The following is a 25,189-nucleotide window of genomic DNA, read 5'->3' as shown; positions in this document are numbered from 1 at the left end:
CTTACAAACCACTATCACAGATATGTACATGGCTCTCTCACCCATAACCTATGATCAAATTTACTGGGCTCTTACAACAAATGGTATTTTTTTCCGTAAAATCTGTCTACACTTCTCTAACGAATACCACAACTTCACATTACTCCTACAACTGGATTTGGAAACTTCCCATTCCACAAAAAATATCCTTCTTTCTCTGGTTAATTTGCTACAACAGACTCCCAACGACTGTGTACCTTTCAAGATTAGGTATCCTCAATTCGCTTATATGTCCAGTGTCATATGGCTCCTGAAACAATCATCCATCTCTTTCTAGAATGCCCTAATGCAATTCAGCCATGGGCTGTCCTCAATTTCTCTTTTCCAACTCAGAGTTATACTACATCACAAACTGATAATACACATTGGTTACACCACTTTATCCATACACCATTACCATCCACTCCTCATAAAATTCCTTCTACAACACTTCTACCTTTTGCATTATGGCATCTTTGGATTATAAGGAACAAAAACACTTTAGATCATCAAAGAATTCCTTTAAATATTCCCTTTATACTAAATATGGCAGCTGAATAATATTTTTTAACGAATCAAAAATTAAAAAACAAATTTGTAACACCTCTATACATAAAATGGCATCCACCAAATGCTACTACCTATAAACTAAATATTGATGGGTCTTGCTCATCTACCCAGCAAAAATATGGAATTGGTGGAGTTTTTCGAAACTACCAAGGCAACTGTATCATGGGATTCGCAGGCAAATCCAACCCAGGTACAAGTGTTCAGACAGAACTACTTGCACTACTCATGGGGCTGAAAGTTGCTATGCAATAGCATATCAAAACCATCATCATTGAGACAGATGCACATGCAATCATCGGTATGTTTAACTCAACTACTATGCACTACACTAATATCATTAACGATTGCAGGTTGTTACTCCTACAGCTGGATAGCCCTCCTATACAATATATCTACAGAGAGCAAAATTGAGTTGCAGATAGTTTAGCCAAACATTGAGCCATGCATGCACAGGAGAGCTGCATACTTTTTGGGAGACCACCATCTTTTGCAGAGCCTTCTTACCACCAAGATCATAACGGCATACTACAAAGGAAGCTCGTTACAATCAACTCCAGTAACTCAACACAACCGCTCTCTGCTGCAACTACTTTGTGTAATAGTACCGTTCTATCTAGTACTAATAGTAGTGTTCTATCTGGTACTCACTATCTTTTTAGTAATGATTTCCATACGGGAGTAATTGTAGTAAACTCTAGCTTAGTAACTATGATGCCTCTTATGCATCTTGTAAATTGTTTTCGTGCACCTGTTTAATTTACTATAATATAAGTACGTCTTTTTGAACAAAAAAAAAAATGAAAACCTAATGGATATGATAAGATTAGAAAAAGACAGTGAGATTGTCTCCATGCGTCTCTTTAGATTTATTTTGCTGTGGGTATAACAGAATCACATATATGTGTCCAATTCTGGAGTTCAAAACTAGTGGACATGTAGGTTGACTTCCCCGTTGGAAAAACACAACCACCACTCGTTCAAAATATCGACCCAAAATTAGCTGCCAAATCCATTCTTCACCTTCCATTTTCCACCACCCCACCAAAATGAAAAAAAGGGAAGAGAGAACCAAGATTTTTAATTTATATTTTCTTGGAAGAAAAAAATATGAGTAGTGCTCTGTCACCTTTCTTCATCCTGCACCTGTTGCTCCTTTCTCTTCTTCTTGACATGGCGAAGAATCTAGCAGAATAATTCTGTTATATTCTTCTTCACTTTCTCTCTCCACCCTTAACTAGTTTTTCTTCCTTTTAAGTCATGACTTCCTCTTACTGTTTGTCTTCAACTAGAAACACTACAAAGCCAGAAGCCTTGTTAGCTCACAAATCTCATCTTTTCTTTCCCAAACAGAGGCAAATCTGTGCCTTTCCTAGTGAAACTCAGTTTTTCAAGAAGGATACTTGCTCAGTTTTAAGACTAAGAAATTATGGTTTCATATACTCTTTTGCTGCCTTGTCATCTTTTGCTGGAGCAGAGGGTGATAAAGGTGAGAAGTTGGAAGTCCAAGAAAATGAAGATTCTGAGGCTTACATGCATGGAATGGCACAGGCATTCAATATATCTTCAAATACAGCTTCTGCAATTTCAATATGCATTGCATTGGCTGCCCTTGTTGTCCCAATTTTCATGAAATCTTTGGGTCAAGGATTGGCCATGAAGTATAAGATGTTGTCATATGCAACTCTGTTGTTTGGATTTTACATGGCGTGGAATATTGGAGCCAATGATGTTGCCAATGCCATGGGGACTTCTGTTGGTTCAGGAGCACTTACTCTCCGGCAGGCTGTCTTAACAGCAGCAGTTCTAGAGTTCTCAGGGGCACTGTTAATGGGAACACATGTAACTAGTACAATGCAGAAGGGGATTCTTGTGGCCAATGTTTTCAAGGGAAAGGATATGTTACTCTTTGCTGGTCTGCTTTCTTCTCTGGCTGCGGCAGGAACATGGTTGCAGGTACATCAACACACTACAACTACCCTTCAATCCAAGCAAGTTCGGATTGATGTTACTCATAAGAATCTGTCGAGTTCTTACTCGCCTATTCAAGCTAACTTAATGCCTATATGTCTATGAAATTAAGATTAACAAGAATGCATTTACAATTCCTGTATTTCAACCAAGCAAGGCAATTAGGTATATGTCTATCCTAATTGCGAATCTGTTCCACGATGCCCGGGTTCAAGAACCTACTCTATTTAATTCTATATGCAATCTAGAATTCCCACTTTCGAGTTCAACTCTAGATTCGTAGATAGTATTTCACTGTTAGCTACTCAGCAAAATAATTAAAAAAAGAATTAAATAAAAAAACCAATATGATAAAATCAACTTCGTCAAATTAAACTTCAAACATCAAAGTTCATGTATCACCCATGACCCTAGAACAATAGGCTTCCTAGCCACTCATGTTCATACAATCATCAAAAATAAAGTTTTCAAACATAAAACCAATGAGTACTAGAAAAGGGATGGAAGAATTGAACAAATCCGTGCTTCCGAGTGTTTGGCACTTTTGTTCTCCTCTCAAAGTCACGTTTCCCCTCAAAATAAGTTTAGGTTGGTTTTTATATGAGTTGGGGGCGTCTTGGGGTCAACATAACCGAGTCCTAGTCGGAATAGGACAAATTCACGCCTCGAGCGTCCAGGGCAGCGTGGGGCGCTGGCCCTGGCGCTCAAAAATTTCAGCTACTGTAAATTTCGCCACAGGCAGCGCCCCACACTGCCTGTGGCCCTCGGATCCCACTTTTTTCCTTTTCTTCCCAATTTCGCTCTAATTCGCGTCATTTCGTTCCAAATTGCATCCGAATGATTCCTCCACAGAGAAATACCACAAATGAGCACAAATCATCATATTATACATCTCAAATCTTCGAGACATGAGCAAAACGCGAGGCATTATATATCAAAATATACATACATTAAGCCGATTATCAAGAAGCATTAGTTTTTACATAAAATGTTGTTTTTGGTGCCATAATTGGTATGTTGAAGCATGCATTCAGGCTTCTTGTAGAAACAACTATGATTTATGGATTTGAGAAACCTTATTGAAATTCTTCTTCCACAAGGGGGAGTAAGGACTTGGAAGTGATGTTGATTATTTGGTAAATCATATGTTGGTCCTGCTTAGGTTGCATCATATTATGGTTGGCCAGTATCAACGACACACTGTATTGTAGGAGCCATGGTTGGTTTTGGTCTTGTTTATGGGGGACCTGGTGCAGTCTTTTGGAGTTCACTGGCAAAAGTAACTTCCTCATGGATGATCTCACCCTTGATGGGAGCAATGGCGTCCTTTCTTGTCTACAAATGCATCCGCAGGGTATGCTCCCTCTCATGTAGATACCAAACATGGACCTTTATTCAGTGCTAATTCTGATTTCTTTTCTCGATTTCCAGTTTGTTTATAGTGCTCAGAATCCAGGACAAGCAGCAGCTGCAGCTGCACCTCTTGCTGTTTTTGTTGGTGTGACTGGAATCTCATTTGCAGCCTTCCCTTTGAGCAAGACACTACCTCTAGCTATTGGCCAGTGTCTAGCCTCTGGCATAGTTTGTGCATTTGTATTTGATAAAATCATTCGAGGTCAACTCGGGCACCTCCTTGCCAAGTCCGATTCTAAAGAACTAGAGACAGAGTCAATCGGCACTAAAAACATTGGATTTCTTTCAGATATAGCAGGTCCTAAAGGAACCCAATTGAAAATAGTATATGGTGTTTTTGGTTATATGCAAGTCTTATCAGCCTGCTTCATGTCGTTTGCTCATGGTGGAAATGATGTCTCCAATGCAATAGGCCCTCTGGCTGCAGCATTGTCCATTCTACAAGGCGGACTCAGTGCAGCCGAGATTGTTATTCCTAACGATGTTCTAGCATGGGGAGGTTTTGGAATTGTGGCAGGGCTAGCAATGTGGGGATACAGAGTGATTTCAACTATCGGAAAGAAGATAACAGAATTAACGCCAACACGAGGATTTGCAGCTGAATTTGCAGCTGCATCGGTAGTATTATTCGCATCCAAGTTGGGGCTACCTATTTCAGCCACCCATACCCTAGTGGGTGCAGTCATGGGGGTGGGTTTTGCTAGAGGACTTAACAGCGTTAGAGCAGAAACTGTGAAGGAGATTGTGACTTCCTGGATTGTGACTATTCCAGCTGGTGCGTTCTTTGCTGTCACCTATACATGGATATTGACTAAGCTCCTAGCATACCTACTCTAAGTGAAAATTGAAAATAAAATTATGATGTATTTATTAATTGTAAATCACGTAGATATACCTTCTATAGTGATTTGAATTTTGGAACCTAATTGGATTCTCTTGATCGAGAGTAGTAGTCCATCAGTCTGGAGAAAAGAACGAGAAATCCGGTTTTGCAGCACATCAGTCCCCTAGTTAAATTGTTTTATCCCCTGATGAACTAGTGCTTCAGTCTTCAGCTAGTTCTGCTCATTTTATAGCTTCTTTCATAGAAGATCCAATATTTCATTTAACTTCCAAGCCTCTCAAAAGCTTTTTTTTGCTTTAACAATAGATTTTATATCGAACAAAATTATAATTTAACTATATTTTTAATATTTAGATCTTTTAAATAAATTAAATTTTTGGTTATTAAGTTTTTCCTTATTTGAATCATGTAGGTATTCCTAAAATTTAATAATTTAAAATGGAATAATATTTTATGTACATAACTTATTTCCATATTAGAATCGTGTAATCTATAACAAAGTAATCCTTGTTATTCGCTTTTTCAATGACAAAAAGTGTATCCTCACTCTTTTTATAAATTCCATATTATCCTTTTCCCCCGAAGTATTATAAGATTGTCCCTTAATTCGCTTGGTGTTTTGTTTTTTTGGTTCTATTCTAATTTCCTACTACTACTATTACGAGAGAATTTGATTTGGGTCTCACATTCCAAACAATAAATTTTGACTAAAAGCAAATAATATGAAAGAATTATCCAACATTTATGAATTATGTATATGGGTTTAGGATTTCGTCTAGTGTTGTTAGATTCAGTTTTCTCTAATACTAATTTTGATATTTCCCTCATATAATCATTTAAGTTGTAAGAATGTCCTACAATCAAATTTTATGTGTCATTTGAGCTATAATATTGGATCAACATTAGTGGTCATGTTTTTTTTGGTGATAAAATCATTTTTTCTCACTCCAACTTTTTACATAACAATCAAAGTTAATTGTCTTCCAATCTTGAACATATAGATATACATGATCCCTTCCTATCTCACAAAAAATGCCTATTATAAGCTCATTATTATGAAGTATCAACAATTGTTTTTTAATTAAAATCTTATTCAGACGGTGTACACACGCAAAGCGCGTACCGTAAGACTAGTAGAATATTAAAAGGAAATTAGAAGCTGTAAGACAAAAAGCATTTGTCTATCAGGAATCAAAGACTTCTCTGTATTATGCCTATAATTTGTTTACATCCACACAGATGTGATTAAATTTCCTCATCTTGTTTTTCTTTTCCAGGTTGTTGATACAGAGTAGTAAATTATAAAAACTTCTTGTGCTCCCTACTGGACCACTAGGTCCATGCACTTGTTGCAGCGTAATTGATTCAAAGAAATCAAAAATCAATATATAATATTAAATCTTACCTTTTGTATACGGTCAAAATCAGGGAAGGCCGATTTTAAGGCTTCTATGGCGTTTCAAGCCCGGCCTCGATGGGCTCGAAGCACAGTCTAAGGCTCGTCCCCAAAGCACTCACCTCGAGAGGGTATATTGAAGACTCATCACAGCGTACCTCGAGGCAGCGTGAAAATCGACGACCGACATGGAAAGGCGGAAAATTCCCGAGGGCACGTGATTAGAAGTGACAGAGTCTGCGAGAAATAGTACAAATCCGTACTAAGCCATTATACAGCTGTGCCAATAGCATTTCCTCGTCATTATTAGGCATGTACTATATTGGGATTTCCTCCTTCCTATATAAAGGGGAACCTTGTCATTTTGTAAAGAAGGATGAGCATTGAATACAATAGAACATTCTCTGCTTTTCTTGCCTAAACATGCTCAACAATTATTCTACAGATTTATTGCTTGTTCATTTATTGTTCTTCACTTATTGCCCATTATTAACCGCAAAAGGCTATCTTCGTGACCTTCGATATCATCGTTTCATCATCAGTTGTTCATTGCTAACTGCCCTAACTAGACCTTGAGGCCCCATGTTCCAGCCAGCTCGAGCCCAGTCTTGCGACAACATTGGTTTGCATATCTTATTCTCTTTACTTACACTTAGCATCTATTGCCAAACAACTAGTATTGAAATAAATCATATATTATTAGAGCCACAAAATTAAATATAATTGTTAATACCATTTTCAAGGTAAACAGTTTGGCACCCACCGTAGGGCTAAAAATAATAGTGATTGTTTTGGTGCTAGTTTTCTGAAAACACAAGTTATTCTTCACACTTTTTCTTGTCCAAGAATCTTTGATTTCAAGTCAAAAAAATATCTAACTCAGCAAATGCACACGAAAACAACGGCATTGGGCTTCATGGAGAGAACGGTGCAGATGCCGGTGTACCACCGCAAAACCCTGGGGTGGCACTAGCACAAATCCCCATCAACGTGGGCTCACGCAACGCTATGCATGTCGATGTGAGCTCTCATACTAACGGAAGTGTGCGCGCGGAAAACCAACATGAAGCACAGGGGACTCCAGCTCGGGAGGAAAGAGAAGTTAGCTTTCAAGTCATTTTTGAGATGTTGCAAGCACAACAAGTGGCTATTGCTCAGCTACAAAGTCAACAAAAAACTCCAAGCACAGCAGCACCGAAAATGGCTCCTCGAGTCGAGCAGGCACTAGAGAGATCGAGTAACAATAGGTCAGCACCAGACCCCGCTATTATGAAGATGCTCGAGGACCTCACCAAAAGGATTGAATCAGGAGAAAAGAAGATAGAGGCTAACGATAAAAAGGTGGAGACTTATAACTCGAGGGTCGATCCGATCCCGGGTGCACCCCCGATTCTGAAGGGTGTAGATTCAAAAAAGTTCGTGCAGAAGCCATTCCCATCAAATGCGGCTCCTAAGCCCATTCCGAAGAAGTTCAGAATGCCCGGTATCCCGAAATATAACGGAACCACAAACCGCAATGAGCACATTACCACTTATACTTGCACTGTGAAAGGGAATGACCTAAAGGATGACGAAATTGAGTCTGTCTTGTTGAAGAAATTTGGAGAAATACCGTCAAAGGGGCCTATGATGTGGTATCATAACCTACCCCTGAATTCAATATATTCATTTGCCATGTTGGCAGATTCTTTTGTGAAGGCACATGCCGGTGCCATCAAGGTTCCTACACGGAAGTCCGACGTCTTCAAGATCAAAAATGGGAGAACGAGATGCTGAGGGAATTTGTATCTCGCTTCTAGATGGAGAGAATGGAATTACCACCGGTCTCCGATGACTGGGCAGTGCAGGCCTTCACTCAGGGCTTGAACAAGCGAAGCTCGATAACTTCAAAGCAGCTAAAGCAAAACTTGGTTGAGCATACTGCCGTGACTTGGGCAGATGTACACAACAGATACCAATCAAAGATCAGGGTTGAGGACGATCAATGGGAGCCCCCTCTGGCTCAGTATATCCAAGCAGGCTCCTAGAAAAGGAACCAAAGTCCACAGAAAGGGAGTCGAGACCAGGCAAAGAAAGGTATCAACCATACTTCAAAGATCGAAGAGACACTTCGAGGCGAAATATACCTCGAAATGATCGAGGAGTAGATCGAGGCCAAAATTCCCGGGGACTTATGAGCAAGACCGGGTTAGACAGGCATTCGAGGCCACTGGAGGAACCCCGATTTTCGGAATACAACTTCAACATCGATGTCTCAGACATCGTATCAGCCATGGGTAGAGTCAGGGACACCAGATGGCCAAAGCCCGCACAGTCAGATCCTTCCCCAAGGAACCCCAACTTGATGTGCGAATACCATGGCATTCACGATCATAGGACCGAGGATTGTAGGCAGCTCCGAGAGGAGGTGGCCCGGCTGATCAACGAAGGGCACCTTTGAGAATTCCTCAGCAATCGAGCCAAGAACCACTTTCGAGAAAGAGAGGCAAACGGAATGAATGTACCAGAAGAACCTCAGAACGTCATTCACATGATCGTTCGAGGAACCGACTTCCCACAGAGACCCATGTTCAAACGGGCCAAAGTGTCCATCGCAACGGAAAGGCAAACTCGGAGCTATATACCCGACGACACCCTTACATTTAGAAAAGAAGACATCGAGGCCTTGTCCCAACCACATAATGATGCACTGGTAATTTCTTTTCTTTTGAATAACGTTCAAATTAAACGTGTGCTCGTGGATCCAGGTAGCTCGACCAACATAATCAGGTCGAAGGTGGTGGAGCAGCTCGGACTGCTCGATTAGATCATATCCACCTCTTGAGTCCTCGATGGATTCAACATGGCAAGCGAGACAATGAAGGTAGAAATCATCCTCGTAGTCAACGTGTCCGGTACATTTCAAGACACCAAGTTTCACGTCATCGAAGGTGACATAAGGTACAACGCCTTACTTGGAAGACCGTGGATACACAACATGAGGGCGGTACCATCCACTCTTCATCAGATGATGAAGTTCCCAACAAAAGATGGTACAAAAGTGGTGTACGAAGAACAACATGCAGCAAAGGAAATGTTCGCGGTAAATGACATGGCACCAACATCGACTCTCCCCGTCCAGGATGAGTCATGAAATAGGCCAACCTCTGAGGAATAGGTGGTCTGTGAGCATTCGAACGAACATGACGAAGAAGACTTCCTCACTCCTCGGACCTTCGTTGCCCCCGAGGAGTCGGATGCAACAAAATCAACGGTCGAAGAACTCGAACAGGCCGTCGTGATCGTGCATCTTCCGGATCGAAAGGTATACCTGGGAACGGGATTAACCCCCGAACTCAGGAAAAGACTCATCCAATTTTTTATTAACAACATTGATTGTTTTACTTGGTCCCATTTAGACATGACAGGGATCCCGCCGAAAATAACCACTCATCTACTAAGCGTTGATCCTGGGTTCAAACTGGTGAAGCAAAAAAAGGAGGCCTCAATCTGAGGTAAAACATGCGTTCATCAAAGACGAGGTAACAAAACTCCTCAAAATAGGATCAATTAGGGAGGTAAAATACCCCGAATGGTTGGCTAATGTAGTAGTGGTTCCCAAAAAAGGAAATAAATTAAGAAAGTGCGTAGATTATAAAGACTTGAATAAAGCATGCCCTAAAGACTCATTTCCATTGCCCAACATCTATCTCTTGATCGATGCCACGGCCGGCCACGAGATCCTCACTTTTCTCGATGCCTACTCCGGGTATAATCAAATTCAAATAAACCCAGACAACAGGGAAAAGACTTCATTCATCACGAAGTATGGTACATACTATTATAATGTAATGCCCTTCAGGCTAAAAAACGCAGGAGTGACGTACCAACGCCTAATTAATAAGATGTTCGAACATCAAATAGGCCAATCTATGGAAGTTTACATTGATGACTCTAGTTACCCTGCGCGCAGAGGACCATTTGACTCATTTACAGGAAACATTTGATATCCTTAGAAGCTACAACATGAAGCTCAGCCCCGAGAAATGTGCCTTCGGAGTAGGATCGAGCAAATTTTTAGGCTTCATGGTGTCTAATAGGGGGATCGAGATCAACCTCGACAAAATCAAGTCCATTGAAGAAATCATAGTGGTAAACAATGTGAAGTCCGCACAGCGGCTGACCAGGCGGATAGCGGCCTTAGGCCGATTCATCTCGAGATCGTCAGATCGGAGTCATCATTTCTTCTCCTTGCTCAAGAAGAAAAACAGCTTTGAGTGGACTCCGGAATGCCAACATGCTTTAGGGGAATTAAAGCGGTATCTCTCGAGCCTGCCTTTGCTCCATACCCCGAAGGAAGATGAAACATTGTACTTGTTTCTGGCCGTATCCGAAGTAGCGGTAAGTGGTGTGTTGGTTCGGGAAGAACAAGGTATGTAATTCCCTATTTATTAGGTAAGTCAGACTCTAGGAGATGCTGAAACCAGGTATCCACACTTAGAAAAATTAGCTCTTGCATTAATAAGTGCATCTCGGAAATTAAAGCCTTATTTTCAATGCCATCGTGTATGTGTTTTAACAATATACCCTCTTCGAAACATCTTGCACAAACCTGAATTATCAGGCAGATTGGTCAAATAGGCCATCGAGCTTGGAGGTTATGATATCGAGTACCAACCCCGGACAGCTATCAAGTCCCAAATTTTGGTGGACTTCGTGGCCATACTCCTGCCCTAGTGCCCGAGGTAGAGAAAGAACTCTTGCTAGAAACGGGAACATCATCGGGGGTATGGACCCTATTCACCGACGGTGCCTCGAATGTGAAAGGATTCGGGCTCGACATCGTTCTGGAACCGCCTACGGGCGGCATGACTTGGCAATCTATAAAAACTTCAAAATTTACTAACAACGAGGCCGAGTATGAGGCTATGATTGCAGGTCTCGAGCTGGCCAAGAGCCTAGGAGCAGAAGTCGTTGAAGCAAATTGTGACTCCCTTCTGGTAGTCAACCAAGTAAATGGGAGCTTCGAGGTTCGACAAGACAGGATGCAAAGATACTTAGACAAACATCAGGTCATATTACATCATTTCAAAGAATGGACTCTGGTCCACATTCCTCGAGATCAGAACAGTGAGGCCGATGCACTCGCGAACCTGGGGTCGTCCGTCGAAGAAGATGACGTACTCCCGAGGGATGTTGTACAGTTATCCAAGTTGGTGATAGACGAAGGCCACGCCGAGATAAACTCAACAAGTCTAACATGGGATTGGAGGAATAAATACATGGACTATTTGAGAAACGGGAAGTTGCCCACAAACCCAAAAGAATCAAGGGCCCTTCGAGCCAAAGCAGCTCGATTTTCACTCAACGAGAATGGAACACTATATAGAAGGACCTTCGATGGACCTCTAGCAGTATGCTTGGGACCGGGGGACACCGATTATGTACTTCGAGAAATCCACGAGGGCACTTGTGGAAATCATTCCGGCGCCGATTCTTTGGTTCGAAAGGTGATCAGAGCAGGCTACTATTGGGACAACAAGGAGAAGGATACCAAGGAATACGTTCGAAGGTGTGACAAATGCCAAAGGTTTGCGCCGATGATTCACCAACCTGGTGAACAGCTACATTCAGTCTTATCACCATGGCCGTTCATGAAATGGGGGATGGACATCGTCGGCCCCCTACCAACGGCGCCAGGTAAAGCAAGATTTATTCTGTTTATGACTGACTATTTCTCGAAATGGGTGGAAGCACAGGCCTTCGAGAAGATAAGAGAAAAAGAAGTCATTGACTTCATCTGGGACCACATCATATGCCGATTCGGGATCCCCTCCGAGATTACATATGATAATGGGAAGCAATTCATAGGCAACAAGGTGACGAAATTCCTCCGAAGGCAAGAACATGTACACATATATCAAGTAATCAAAGAAGCCCCTCTGCTTGTCAAAATGTTGTGTGCCTCAAAGAAGATTACTACTGTCACGCAAAACGACTTAAAGGACAAAAATCCTCGAAAACTCGGGGACTGTCAACGACAGTTAGCTCATCAAAGCCATCAAAAACTCGAGCTCGTGAGACCTTAGTGAGGCAGCATCGAATCTATAAGACCTCAACGAGGCATGCCCAAACATATAAGACCTCAATGAGGCAATACCGAGCTTAAAAGACCTCACCGAGGCGTACTCAAATTTATAAGACCTTAAAAAGGCATAACCCCGATATTAAGGCCAAGGCTAATATATTCGAACTTGTAAGACCCCTAAAAAGGCATACCCTTGATATAGACGCCAAGGTCACCGCACCTGGGGACTAAAGGCTACGGCCAAACATAAAGACTACGGTCGAACTAAAAGGCTACGACCGAATTAACACGGCTCGGAGACGTCCGACTGCCGCCATAAAACTAAAGGCCTTCAAATACTTCGAAAATACTTCGAAAATAAATGATTAATCAGGCTACCCTCGGCATAAGCAAAGGAGCTTAGATAATATCAGCTCCGAACAATAAAAAGGCTTCGAAAACAATCAGCCTTCGATGAAAAGGTTTCGAAAACTCTGCCTTCGAGCGAACCTCCCGAGGTACTCAGCTATCGTCATAAATCGACTCATAATCGAGGTTCTCGTTTGAGCCGTCGAAGAGTCGGACAAACATAAAACATGCCAGGGCATAATTAAAACTTCAAAAGTCTTTAGCCAAAATGAGGGAAAACTATAGCCATATTAGAGGTTGCATCGACCCAATCAAAAAAGAGCCTAGGGGCCAATACGTAAGAGCCTAAAAGCCAGCCTAAAGCGCCTAAGGGCCAATGCGTAAGAGCCTAAGGGCCAGCCTAAAGAGCCTAAGTGCCAATGCGCAAGAGCCTAAGGGCCAGCCTAAAGAGCCTAAGGGCCGATCTAAAGAGCCTAAGGGCCAATGTGTTCAAAACTTTAGGGTCGATAGCCCCGGGTCGAAATTTGACTCGAGGATCGAACCCCGAATGGTCAACTGTTATCAATCATTCATCGAGCATGAAAACCTAAGGGGTTTATTTATAAGTCTGACATATCGGACTAGTTATTGACAAGCATCAAAGTTTATTCGAAAAAGGTAAAGGGAAGACAAGAAATGACGAAAAGCAAAGATCCTTATATATATAATAAAGGTTCACAAAGACATATTTGCAAGGCTCACGCCTGGAGCCCTTACACAAAAAAGGAACAAATAAAAACCTAATCTACCGCCGGGGTCACTTGACCAGATGGAGCTCCCTCAGAAGTTGTGCCTTCAACGGCTTGGCCCTCGACCCCCGGAACATCAACGGCCTCCTCCCCCTCGGGGACTTCACCTTCATCTTCATTATCCTCCGAGCCGCTGGCCGAACATTGGCTGAACCATCATCGAAAGAAAGCAGAGCTGCCTATTCTTCCTCTAGGGCCTTCACCCTCTTGATCTCAGCAGACAAATCGATGCCCCCTACATGTACATCCTCGAAAGCATGTCTCTGAGATCTTAATCGGGCATGCTCCAGGGCTCGAGTTAGTTCAAGCTCGGCCTCTTCAGATACCTTTGGCTCAAGCATTTGCAGCAGCAGCATCTTCTCGGTACTAGGATATGAGCGTATCGGCTTCAGACTTGGCTGCAGATGGCGCGACGACCGATTCAGCATGGTGATCCTTATACTTACTACTATCCGCCCTTGCATCCTGAAGATGATGCTCAACCAAGGTCAACTTCCCCTGGAGGGTATCTCTCTCGGAGGCTATCTCGTCCACACACTGTTTGAGTCCGAGAATCTCAATATCCTTGGCTCTGAGCCCCTCCCTCATCAGGACATCTTTCTTCTCAAGCTGCAAAAATAACCCAAAGGTTTTAAATGCTAAAGTCGGACAAGCACGAAAATAAAAACATACGAAGACTGATTACCTGCTCAGCAAGATAGGTCCTATCTCGAGACACCGTCTCCAAATGAGCTCGAAGGTCATGAAGTTCTTCCTCCTTTTTGGTAAAAAGAGCTCTGAGCTTGTCAGCCTCTGATGAGAGCCTCGTACACTCTTCCTCATAATGGGTCAACTCAGCTTGGGAGTTGGCAAAAGCCTGATTGTAAAGCACTATAGCCTGAAAGCATAAAAGAACAAAACTAGAAAGATGAGGATCGGAGCTCAGAGCATAGTCGATGAAAGATTACCTGTTTGCATAGCCTCTCGGCTTTTGTTTATCGTGAAAATGGTAACTACAATTAAATTTGATTTTGTGGTTCTAAAAGTACGTGATCTATTTTTGTGCTAGTTTTTAAGCAATGGATGCTAAGTAAAAGATTAGAAATCAAGATCGCAGCTTAGAAACGGTATGATAATCGAACCAAACAGCTGGAGATCGGGGCCTCGAGTTGTCGTTTATAAGGCCTCGGGGTCGATTTGGGTGACCTGCTTAGAGCGATCGAAGGAGGATTAACCCTTTATGAGAGCTACAGTGATTGCTCTTTATGATCAATGATAAGTAATAGATAAAGAACAATAAATAGAACAGAATGAATATAAGCAATAAATGGAAAAAATGAGTTCAAGAGAATATGTTGGAGGGCAGAGAAAATGTTCTTGTATATTTAGTATTGAGAAACAGATGGTCTACAAATGACAAGGACCCCCTTTTTATATGAGGGAGAACCCAAACATAGTACAAAAGTATTTATTACAAAGTAAGATAGCTGGCACAGCTACCTAGTAATCTAGCGCATACTAGTACTATTTTTGTAGGTGATGTCCGTTCGGACCATATACCTAGGGAACTTCTTGCTTACCATCGATAACCACAGACTCTTGCTGTGTTGAGGTCGAGTGTGAAGAGCCTTCGAGGTCGATGCCTCCAGCTGAGCCCCCGGATCTTCGGGGCCTTTTTGAGGCTAAGGGAGAGGCGCAATGATCGCAAAATTAGGCCTCCCGATCTCGCATTTATACAGATAGTCCCCGCATTTTTTAGAATGAAATGATAACATATGACCTCGAATTCATGCCCCCCCGGTACTTTCATAACGATGACATTCATATCTTGCCAAATGATTGACATGATAGAATAAGGTTCCAAAAGGTCGAGTACACACAGCCGTTAAGAGCCTTCGTATTGATTACAGCGGCTGGCTGTCCTTTGGCCTCCTTCATCGTGCGTATAGGGCCTCTATAAATACCTCTTCTCTCGTTCCTTATTGTTCACCCTTGTTCTTTTTTTGAAGCACAATTTCCTTTTCTCCTCTGAAGTCTTTTCTCAGTGTGTACACTTACCCGTTTACCCTTAGGCCGGTGGGGCCATCCTCGCCTCCGATAGACCCCGTGGTTCTCGACATGAGCCGACAGTATCGAGTGACCCTCGGCTAAATTCATCCTTCATTCTGGAGCATTGTCTACATGATCAGGTATTATGTGAACATGATTGGGGGGATGCCCTTCACCCTTGACCACCTGGTCACGATGTATAGCCCCCGTCTCTTCCGTGGGGGCCTGATTAAGCTCCATTGTCGAGCTTCGAGGGCCCCTTTTGCTTGCATCGACGAAGTCGGGAACGGAGGGTGGATGAGCCGTTTTGTCCGAGTTAGGACTTTGGACCTGATCCCGGTGGAAAGGATGTCGTTCCCCGAGAGAAGGAACATGGAACGTAAGTAGATACGTTATCTAGCATTTCCTTGATTCTTTTTGGTACATCTTTCCATGCGCTAATTTTTTCTGCTGATGCAACCGTAGCAGTATACCCCGGTACGACTACGGACCTCTCAGGCTGAATCCGTCGGCTGGACTCCATTTGCCCATACACTGAGCGAGTGTGGCGTGATCTGTCCCAAGCTCGATGAGGAGCCAAGGATCATGGTGAGCCTTTACTTTTGCTGCAGTCGTACCTTTTAATCTGAATTGCTACTGATAGCGTCTTTTACTTCCTGTGCTTACGTCTTGTATTCGTGTAGCTCTGGGGGAGGTTCCCTTGATAATGAAAATATCGTCTGGCGTAGAGGATACCTTGAGGCTCGATGAAGGGAAAAAAAGACAAAGGGATCCGTCGAATGAACCTTCGGGATCCAAGAAAACCAAGATGGAAGAAACTGAGGCCGACCCAGTATCCTTAATCCTAGAAGCAACGGGAAGTCCCCAAGCAGAAGGCGAGGGAGAAATAATTTCTTGATAGCGCCCGTGGGAGGGGAAAACCTGATCGAGCCTCACGCCGGAGAGATGATGGCTCCCGAGCCGGAGTTTGATGTCGTTGTGGTCCGACTTCGGGCTGGAGAGGCCACTGAGGAAGTATTGGGCGATGTCCCTGAGCTGGCTGATGGCCAAAATATCCCTCGAGCTGAGACGCATTTGGTAGGGGTTCCGAGGAAACCAGTTCCTCAGCCCTACAAGGACAAGAAATGGCCCCGACTGACCTTGTTGGTGTTGTTGTCGTGAGTGATTCCCCTCAGGCAACGATCTTACCTCCTAAAGGGACGTAAGATGCCCAGAATGAAGAACCTTCCAATGTGGGGGTGCCCATTGGAGGCAGAGACGCGTTTGAAAGGCCTTTAGCCGCTCCCGAGGGAATCCCCGAGCTCGTTGCTTCGCTCGTCTCCAGCAAGATGAACAGGCTTTATGAGCAGGTAGTTTTTGTAAATCCTGCCTGTCGTTCTGATCTTTATCTTTCTAACTTGTCTTCTTCATGGTTTCAGGCCAGGGCGCTTTACAATCAGACTTTCGCCGGGTTTCAGGCTGAGGCGACTCGTCACGAGCGTGAGAAGACTCATCTCGTTGAACAGGTTACCTAGCTTCCGTTCGCTATTGTCTAAATGTTTGCCAGATCCCAGCATTTTGACATCTTTGATCTGATTCGTGCAGTTTGAGAGGGAAAGTGCCCTACTGAGGGAGGAGCTCCGAGCCAGAGACTCCGAAGTTCTCGAACTCAAACGACACGTGAGCGAGATAACTTCTGAGAGGGATTCCCTCTAGGAAAGGATGGCCTCAGTCGGGCACCAGCTTCATGATGCGAGGGTGGATAGCGACAAGTATAGATGTCTCCATTCTGAGTTAGTCGCTGCACTATTCGGAATCAAAACTGAAGTTAAGGCGCTTATATCTTCGCACAAAGAGGATGTCGTTGTAGGAAACGCTCAAGCCGGGAGAGCGCCTAAGGAAGCCGAATTGAAATTGACTCGAGCCGTAGAGCATGCTCGGTTAGAATCTCGGAGGCGGACTCTCGAGGATATACATGCGGGGGTATCAATTTATCTGTCGCGCTCGAGAGGGTGAAGACCCTAGAGAAGAAAGTTGCTGCCCTATTTGCTTCTGGAGGTGGGTCGGGTAGTGGCTTAGGAGATGATGAGAATGAAGGCAAAATACCCAGAAGGGAAGAGGCTGTTGAAGGTCCCGGAGGTGTAGCCGGAACCGTCAGGGCACAACCTCCGGCGAAGCCGCCAAAGATGTAGGCTCAGTGATAGAATAGAATTCTGTTCGGCTCCTTCCTTGTAAGGGTTATTAAAGGTCTTGTAAACGTGCCTCTGTGAGCAATATGTATAAAAGGCTTTTCGTTTTTTGTCACTCTTTTGCCTTTTGGGAGTAATTTGTGATGCGATAATCGACCCGAGATTTTAGACCTTGGGTTAGACCCTTGGGTTTTTGCTATCGCGGAGCGGCCCGTAACGGTCAAAGGTCAGTCCTCGAGTGTTCTTGGGTTAGACTTGGCTCTTATGCACTGGATTGGAACAACCTTTGATTTTAGTGCTGGCGACAGTGGCTCTTACGCATTGGGTCGGTGCAACTTTTTAGTATAAGACAGCGTTTAAGCTCTTATGCTTTTGCTCTCAGGCATACTTAGTTAACTGTTTTGGGTTTAGTCTTCCGGTCGAGTGTCGACTCGACCTCATTCGACCCTCAAGTTTTTGAATTTAATGCGGGACCTTAGGATGTTATGCATTTTGGTCGGTGTAACCTTTTAATGTAAGCTGGCGTCTGTGGCTCTTACGCTTTGGGTCGGTATGACCTTTTAATGTAAGCTGGCGTCAGTGGCTCTTACGCTTTAGGTCGGTACGACCTTTTATATGGGCTTTATTTTTCCCTCGTTAAGGACTTCTGAAGTTGTGTTTGCCCGACTCTTTGACGGTTCGATAAAACCTCGATTGTGAGCCATTATATGGCGATGATTGAGCACCTCGGGAGGTTTGGCTCGGTGGCTGAGTATCTCGAAGCGTGTAATTAGGAGCTGACATGGTCGAAGCTCTTTTGCCTATGTCGAGGGTAGCCTGTTTAACCGGTTCTTTTCGAAGTATTTTCGATGTAATTGTAGGCCTATGATTTTATAGCAATGGTCGGGCATCCCCGAGGAGTTAGTTTGGCTGGCACAGCCTTGTGACCATAGTCATTTGTGTTTGGCCGGAGCCTTTGAGTCCCCGAGTGAAGTATTTTCGGCATCTATATCGAGGGTATGCCTTTTTAGGGTCTTACAAGTTCGATATATAGCCTTAATTTTAAGATCAGGATTATGCCTTTAGCAAGGTCTTACAAGTTTAACATGCCTTTGAGGTCTTACAGTTATTGTCACTTGGTAAAAGTGTGGTTCATGCCTTTCTTGAGATCTTACAAATTTTACATGCCGTTGAGGTCTTACAGTTATTGTTGTTGCCATATATAGGTCTTACGAGACCGATGCTGTCCGCATGTGGTCTTGTGGCCTCGGGTTTTGATAAGTCGATGGGGGTGGTGATTTGCGGCAGTCCCCGAGTCATTGAGGGTTTCTTGGCTCGGGAACTATTACTTGTGATCTTAGTACTGCCTCATTGAGGGCATATGATTTCGGGGTTTCCAACCCGGAGGTCAAGTGGCCTTGAATTTTCGATGCCAGTCCCCAAGTGTTCGGGACGTTTTTGGCTCTAGAGTTATTTTGTGATCTTGACGTTGCCTCATCGAGGGCTTACGAGTTTGGAGCTCCGACCCGGGGGTCGCATCGTTTCGAGTTGTTGACGCCAGTCCCCGAGTGTTCGGGACGTTTTTGACAGAGAGGCCATTTTTGTAAAAATACCGAGCTTCTTTGAAACGCAAAATGCCTTTGGAAAGTATTTTTTTGATTACTTGGTAAAAGTATACATGTCTTTGCTATTAAGGGCTCAGTTATGCTATGCGGGCACGGTTCGTTCGACCGTTTGGCTAGGTACATTGTTTTCCTATCGAGACCCGATTTAGCGCATCCTGGCTTCTCCGAGTAGGTGACCTTCCAAGGGGATGACCCCCCCCAGTATTCGAGGTTGATTGCAAAGGAAGCCTTGAATACTTGTTGAGTTTTCCTTAGGTAGCATATAGATGTTCTCTCGTTAAAAACCTTGCCGGTAAAACCCATTTCGGGATAAAAACTCGAAGGAAAAGAGTGCAACGTATGCTTTGAAACCTTAAGGTCTTCGATCTGGATGGTGTTTCGGAATCTTCTATCGGATATCTTAGCAGTAGTATCGTTTCAGCATTGATATGTTCCAATTGCTTGGAAGCTGTTAGCCTTCCATTGTACCGAGCTTGTAGGATCCTTTGCTGATTACTCCGAGGACGCGGTACGTCCTTCCCAATTTTGGCCTAGCTTCCCTTCATTAGGGTTTCGGGTGTTGAGGGTGACTTTCCTTAGGACCAAGTCCCCGACTCCTAGGTGGCGGGGGTTTTGTCTTCTGTTATAATACCTTTCGATCCTTTGTTTTTGGGTGGCCATTCGGACCAATGAGCCTTCTCGCTTTTCATCCAATAGTTTGAGGGCCATAGTCATTGCCTCGCTATTCGAGCTCTCAGTAGTGTGTCGGAATCTGGCGCTTGGCTCTCCGACCTCAACTAGTATTAAAGCCTCGGCACCATATACTGGAGAGAAAGGTGTTTCCCCTGTGCTTGATTTTGGGGTCGTTCGGTATGCCCATAGCACTTCGGGCAATATTTCTCTCCACTTTCCCTTAGCGCTTTCCAACTTCTTCTTTAAGTTTTGGATGATGGTTTTGTTTGTGGATTCGGATTGTCCATTTGCACACGGTGATAGGGTGTTGACAGGATCCTTTTAATCTTGTGATCTTCGAGGAACTGAGTCACTTTGCTTCCGATGAATTGCTTCCCGTTATCACACGTTATCTCAGAAGGAATTCTGAATCAGCATATGATGTGGTCCAAGATGATATTGATGACTTCTTTTTCCCTTATCTTTTTGAAGGCATGTGCTTCAACCCATTTAGAGAAGTAGTCAGTCATAAATAAAATAAATCTAGCTTTACCTGGCGTTGTTGGTAGAGGTCCAACGATGTCCATCCCCCATTTCATAACGGCCATGGTGACAAAACTGAATGTAGTTGTTCACCGGGTTGGTGGATCATTGGGGCGAATCTTTGGAATTTGTCGCATTTGCAGACGAACTCTTTGGTATCCTTTTCCATGTTGTCCCAGTAATAGCCTGCCCTGATTATTTTTTGAATTAAGGAATCGGCACAGGAATGATTTCCCCAGGTGCCCTCGTGGATCTCTCGGAGCACACAATCGGTATGTCCCGGCCCCAAGCATACTGCTAGAGGGCCATCAAAGGTTCTTCTGTAAAGAGCTCAGCTATCATCGAGTGAGAATCGGGGTGCTTTGGTACGCACCCTCGATTCCTTCGGATCTGTGGGTAGTTTCCCATCTTTCAGATAGTCAATATATTTATTTCTCCAGTCCCTTGTTAGGCTAGTGGAATTAATCTCGGCATGACCTTCCTCGACCACTGATTTGGATAGCTGAACAACAGCCCCCGGGAGTAGGTTGTCCTCTTCAACAGATGATACCAGGTTAGCGAGGGCATCGCCTTCACTGTTCTGCTCTCGAGGTATATGGACCAGGGTCCCATCTTTGAAACGACGTAATGTGACTTGGATTTTGTCCAAGTATCTTTGCATCCTGTCTTCTCTGACCTCAAAGCTCCCATTTACTTGATTACTACCAGGAGTGAATCGCATTTTGCTTCGCCGATCTCAGCTCCCAGGCTTTTGGCCAATTCTAGACCTGCAATCATAGCCTCATACTCGGCTTTATTGTTAGTCAATCTTGTAGTTTTTATAGATTGCCTGATCATGCCATCCGTAGGCGGCTTCAGGACTATACCGAGTCCGGATCCTCTCACGTTCGAGGCGCGGTCAGTGAACTGGGTCCACACCCCAGAAGATGTGACCGCTTTTAGTAAAAGCTCCTTTTCTACCTCGGGCACGAGGGAGGGCGAGAAGTCGGCCACGAAGTCTACCAGAATTTGGGACTTGATGGCCGTTTGGGGTTGATACTCGATATCATACCCCCCGAGTTCGATGGCCCATTTGGCCAATCGGCCCGATAATTTAGGCTTGTGCAATATGCTTCGGAGAGGGTACGTTGTTAAAACGCAAATGCGGTGGCACTGAAAATAAGGTTTCAATTTTCGCGATGCGCTTATTAGCGCAAGAGCAAATTTTTCTAGGTACGAATACCTGGTTTCGGCATCCACCAGGGTCCGACTTACATAATAGACAGGGAATTGCGTACCATGCTCTTCTCGAACCAGCACACCGCTTACCGCTATCTCGGATACGGCCAGGTATAGATACAGCGTTTCATCCTCTTTTGGTGTGTGGAGCAAAGGCGGACTAGTCATATATCGCTTCAATTCATCCAAAGCGTGTTGGCATTCTGGAGTCCATTCGAAGTTGTTTTTCTTTTTGAGTAAAGAGAAGAAATGATGACTCATGTTTGATGACCTTGATGTGAACCTGCCCAGAGCCGCTATCTGCCTCATCAGCCGTTGTACGGTCTTTACATTATTTATCACCGTGATTTCCTCGATAGCCTTGATTTTATTGGGGTTGATCTCAATTCCCCTATTTGACACCATGAAGCCTAAGAATTTTCCCGAACCCACTCCGAAGGCACATTTTTCGGGGTTAAGCTTCATGTTGTAACTTCTGAGGATGTCGAACGTTTCTTGCAAATAAGTCAAATGGTCCTCTCTGCGTAGGGACTTAACTAGCATGTCATCAATATAAACTTCTATGGATTTGCCTAGTTGGCGCTCGAACATTTTATTAACTAGACGTTGATACGTAGCCCCTGCGTTTTTCAGCCCGAAGGGCATTACATTGCAATAGTAGGTACCATACTTCGTGATGAATAAAGTCTTTTCCCTATCCCCGGAGTTCATCTGAATTTGATTATTCCCCAAGTAAGCGTCGAGAAAAGTGAGGGTCTCGTGACCGGCCGTGGCATCGATCAGTCGATCGATGTTGGGCAATGGGAATGAATCCTTTGGGCACGCCTTGTTTAAGTCTTTATAATGTTGATACCCAATTTTTCCCTATGTATTTTTACATACAAAATACTTTCAAAATAGCATGTACATGCATATATAAGCATGCCCAAGATTTTTGGTATTTTTCCCTAATTTTTAAAGGTTTCAAAATCAATTTATTGTCTATTTCTAACAGTACAAAATCCAATAATTATTCCCAAAATTATCATTTTGGTGAATAATTTATTTCTATTCTCATGTCTACACCAAAATATAATGAAGGTAATTTTTGTATATTTTTACAAATTTATTTGGTATTTCTAAAGCTAAATTGCATGTAATTGCAGTTATAGCCTATTTTACGATTAACAACATTTTTACAATTATAAACTATTTCCAGTATATTGGATTAATATTTATGCATTATTAATTAGTTCAGTGCTTTTAATTTATTTTAAAATCATTATTACTATTTTTTATAAAAAGAAAAGGGGAAAATTGGCTATTTAACATCTAGCCTATCTTTATTTCAATTACAGCCTCATTTCCTTTCAATTTTAGCCTCAATTTGACCCCTAATTCCGCCCCAAATCAAAATAACCCAATTCCAATTTAAACCCGAACCTTGACCCGATTTTAAACCGACTCGGCTTCCCTTTAAATCCAGACCGTTGATCATTTTGATCAACGGCCGATATTCTTTCTTTCCTTTTTAATTCCCTAACCCACCTAACCCTAATCCATTCTATCAGATACACCGCCTTTGAACTCTTCATCTCTCAAACTCTCTCTAGCCCACTCCGAAACCCTAATCATCCCCACCTGTTTCTACCATGTTTCCACCGGAATTCATGTCATTCCAAGACATGGGTGGCCTGTGCTCACTCTCTCTCATCGATAAACCTAAGCTACTCGAAGTTTGGGGGCCCGACTTCAATGGCTCTCTTTAGATCTGTCTCAGATCTGTAGATTTATGGCCTCTCCGGCCATTATTCCGGCATGCTCGAGCAATATGAGTCTCTTCGACTCAGGATCCGACTTTCCTCAAGACCTTTCTCATTCTAGGGTTTTCTCTGCTCCTAAGCCGTCTGAGGTTCTGTACTTGCTTATTTCTTTTAAATCTGTGACATGCCTGGTCTTTGCTCGACTTTTCAGAGGTTTTCCCCTAATTTCCCTCATAAAGTCGCTAAAATCCGATTTTAGGGTTTCTGAAAAAGGATTTCTTCAAATACCTTTCTGATTCTCCTGTTCTTTATTTATGTGTGTCTTTGGCTCGATTGTTTTCTTTTACCACGCATGAGTTTGTTCTCTTGTCTCTTCTCTATTATGCAAGACTCTTCTATTTTTTGCTCGCATTCGTGTTGATTAATCCTCATGCTTTGCTATATGTGTGTCTATGTTTGAGCTCTTTTATTTTTGTTCACCTTACTGAGTTCTGTTTATGTTCCTGCTAAGCATGTTTTACCTACTTTGTTTAAATTCGTATCATCTCTTTCTTCTGAAACTTGTTTAAATTCCAAGTTTTCTCAAGCATGACTTTAAATCAGTGTTCTTGTTATTGTGTATGTTTGTCTTTCAGAAAGGGCTTCTGAGCCTCTCCCAATGTCCTTGTCTTCTCACCTCTGACTCTATTCGAAACCCTAGGTTTTGGGGGTTTCTTTGACAAGTGGTACTAGGGTTTCGCTTTGGGACCCTAGGCTTTCATGCTCACTGTGAGTCTGTAATTAACTTGAATCTCTTTGGCTTGTGACTCTGAGACTTTCAGTGTTAAACTTTTTTTCTAAATAACCTACCGACTCTTTTTGTTTGATATATGTGCTTATATATATGAGACATTTCTCTTTCAAAAGGTTTTTTTATACCAACTAAGTGATTGATTCTGAAACCCCCTTAATAAGGCTGATGAACTGTCATTGATTTTTCTTCGGTTGAACCTCCTTTACCTTTCTTGACTTGGTTCATTCAATTGAACTTGCAATTTCTGATTTCATGGCTGTTAAATTAATTCCTTTACCATATTTGGCACAAACCGTGTACCATTGATTGTTCTCCTTAAATAATTTCCATGTACTTACCCCTTTTTTGCTACTTTGAAAGGTTTAATTAGAAATTTCTTTCCTTAACTAATTTCTACCCGTTGGAATCAGAATCCCTTAACCAAAGAGAGACTGATTTCAATGATTTCTTTACGTTTCTTACTGGTTCTCTTTGCACTATAAAAGGGATTGCACTTCTGCACTTTAAACAAACCTAACTTTACATCTACACTCCCAATCGAATACTTTAGCATCTATACTTCAAGTTCAATACCTCTAACTTCTTACTTTCAACTCACACATTTACCTTACTAATTTGAATTCAACACTCTGCGTTGCTTGAGACCTTTTGGAACTGCTGTGCTTGCAACTTAGCTTTTCGAAGAATACTGTTTTCTTACTTGTTTTCCTTTGAAACTGGTATGTCTTTTATTTAATTTTTGCCTCACCCCTATGTGTTTACTTCACAATTTCAGCATATTTGTTTACTTTACTGCTTATGTTTAGGGATTTGTGTTAATTATGCTCCTTCCTTGCCTTTTCTATTGTGAATCCCTACCCCTGCTCCCTTCTATGTGTTTTGAGTTAAGGTTCTTGGCCTGGCAGTACCCTAATTGCTGCCCAGGCTATAACCTGATCCACAATGGATCCTAACTCCTAAATTGGCTAACAGGCTAGTCAGGGGTGTGCCAGTATTCCCAATGGCTGGGCATGACCACCAGCCTGCCATG

At 42.9% G+C, this 25,189-nt stretch overlaps 1 protein-coding gene across 1 annotated transcript; it reads left to right on the top strand.

Annotated features, from left to right (window-relative positions):
- The first annotated feature begins 1,845 nt into the window (after nucleotides 1-1,845).
- Nucleotides 1,846-5,044, top strand: LOC109219665 (inorganic phosphate transporter 2-1, chloroplastic-like). Its single transcript, XM_019384139.1, has 3 exons — nucleotides 1,846-2,541; nucleotides 3,719-3,910; nucleotides 3,988-5,044. The coding sequence occupies exons 1-3, from the start codon at nucleotides 1,846-1,848 to the stop codon at nucleotides 4,804-4,806; spliced, it is 1,707 nt and encodes a 568-aa protein (XP_019239684.1). The 3' UTR covers nucleotides 4,807-5,044.
- Nucleotides 5,045-25,189: the final 20,145 nt, after the last annotated feature.

The sequence above is a fragment of the Nicotiana attenuata genome, unplaced genomic scaffold (assembly GCF_001879085.1).
Source record: "Nicotiana attenuata strain UT unplaced genomic scaffold, NIATTr2, whole genome shotgun sequence".
NCBI classification, from domain to species: Eukaryota; Viridiplantae; Streptophyta; class Magnoliopsida; order Solanales; family Solanaceae; genus Nicotiana; species Nicotiana attenuata.
Note: the sequence above shows the minus strand (reverse complement) of the source record. Positions and strands in the feature narration are given on the sequence as shown.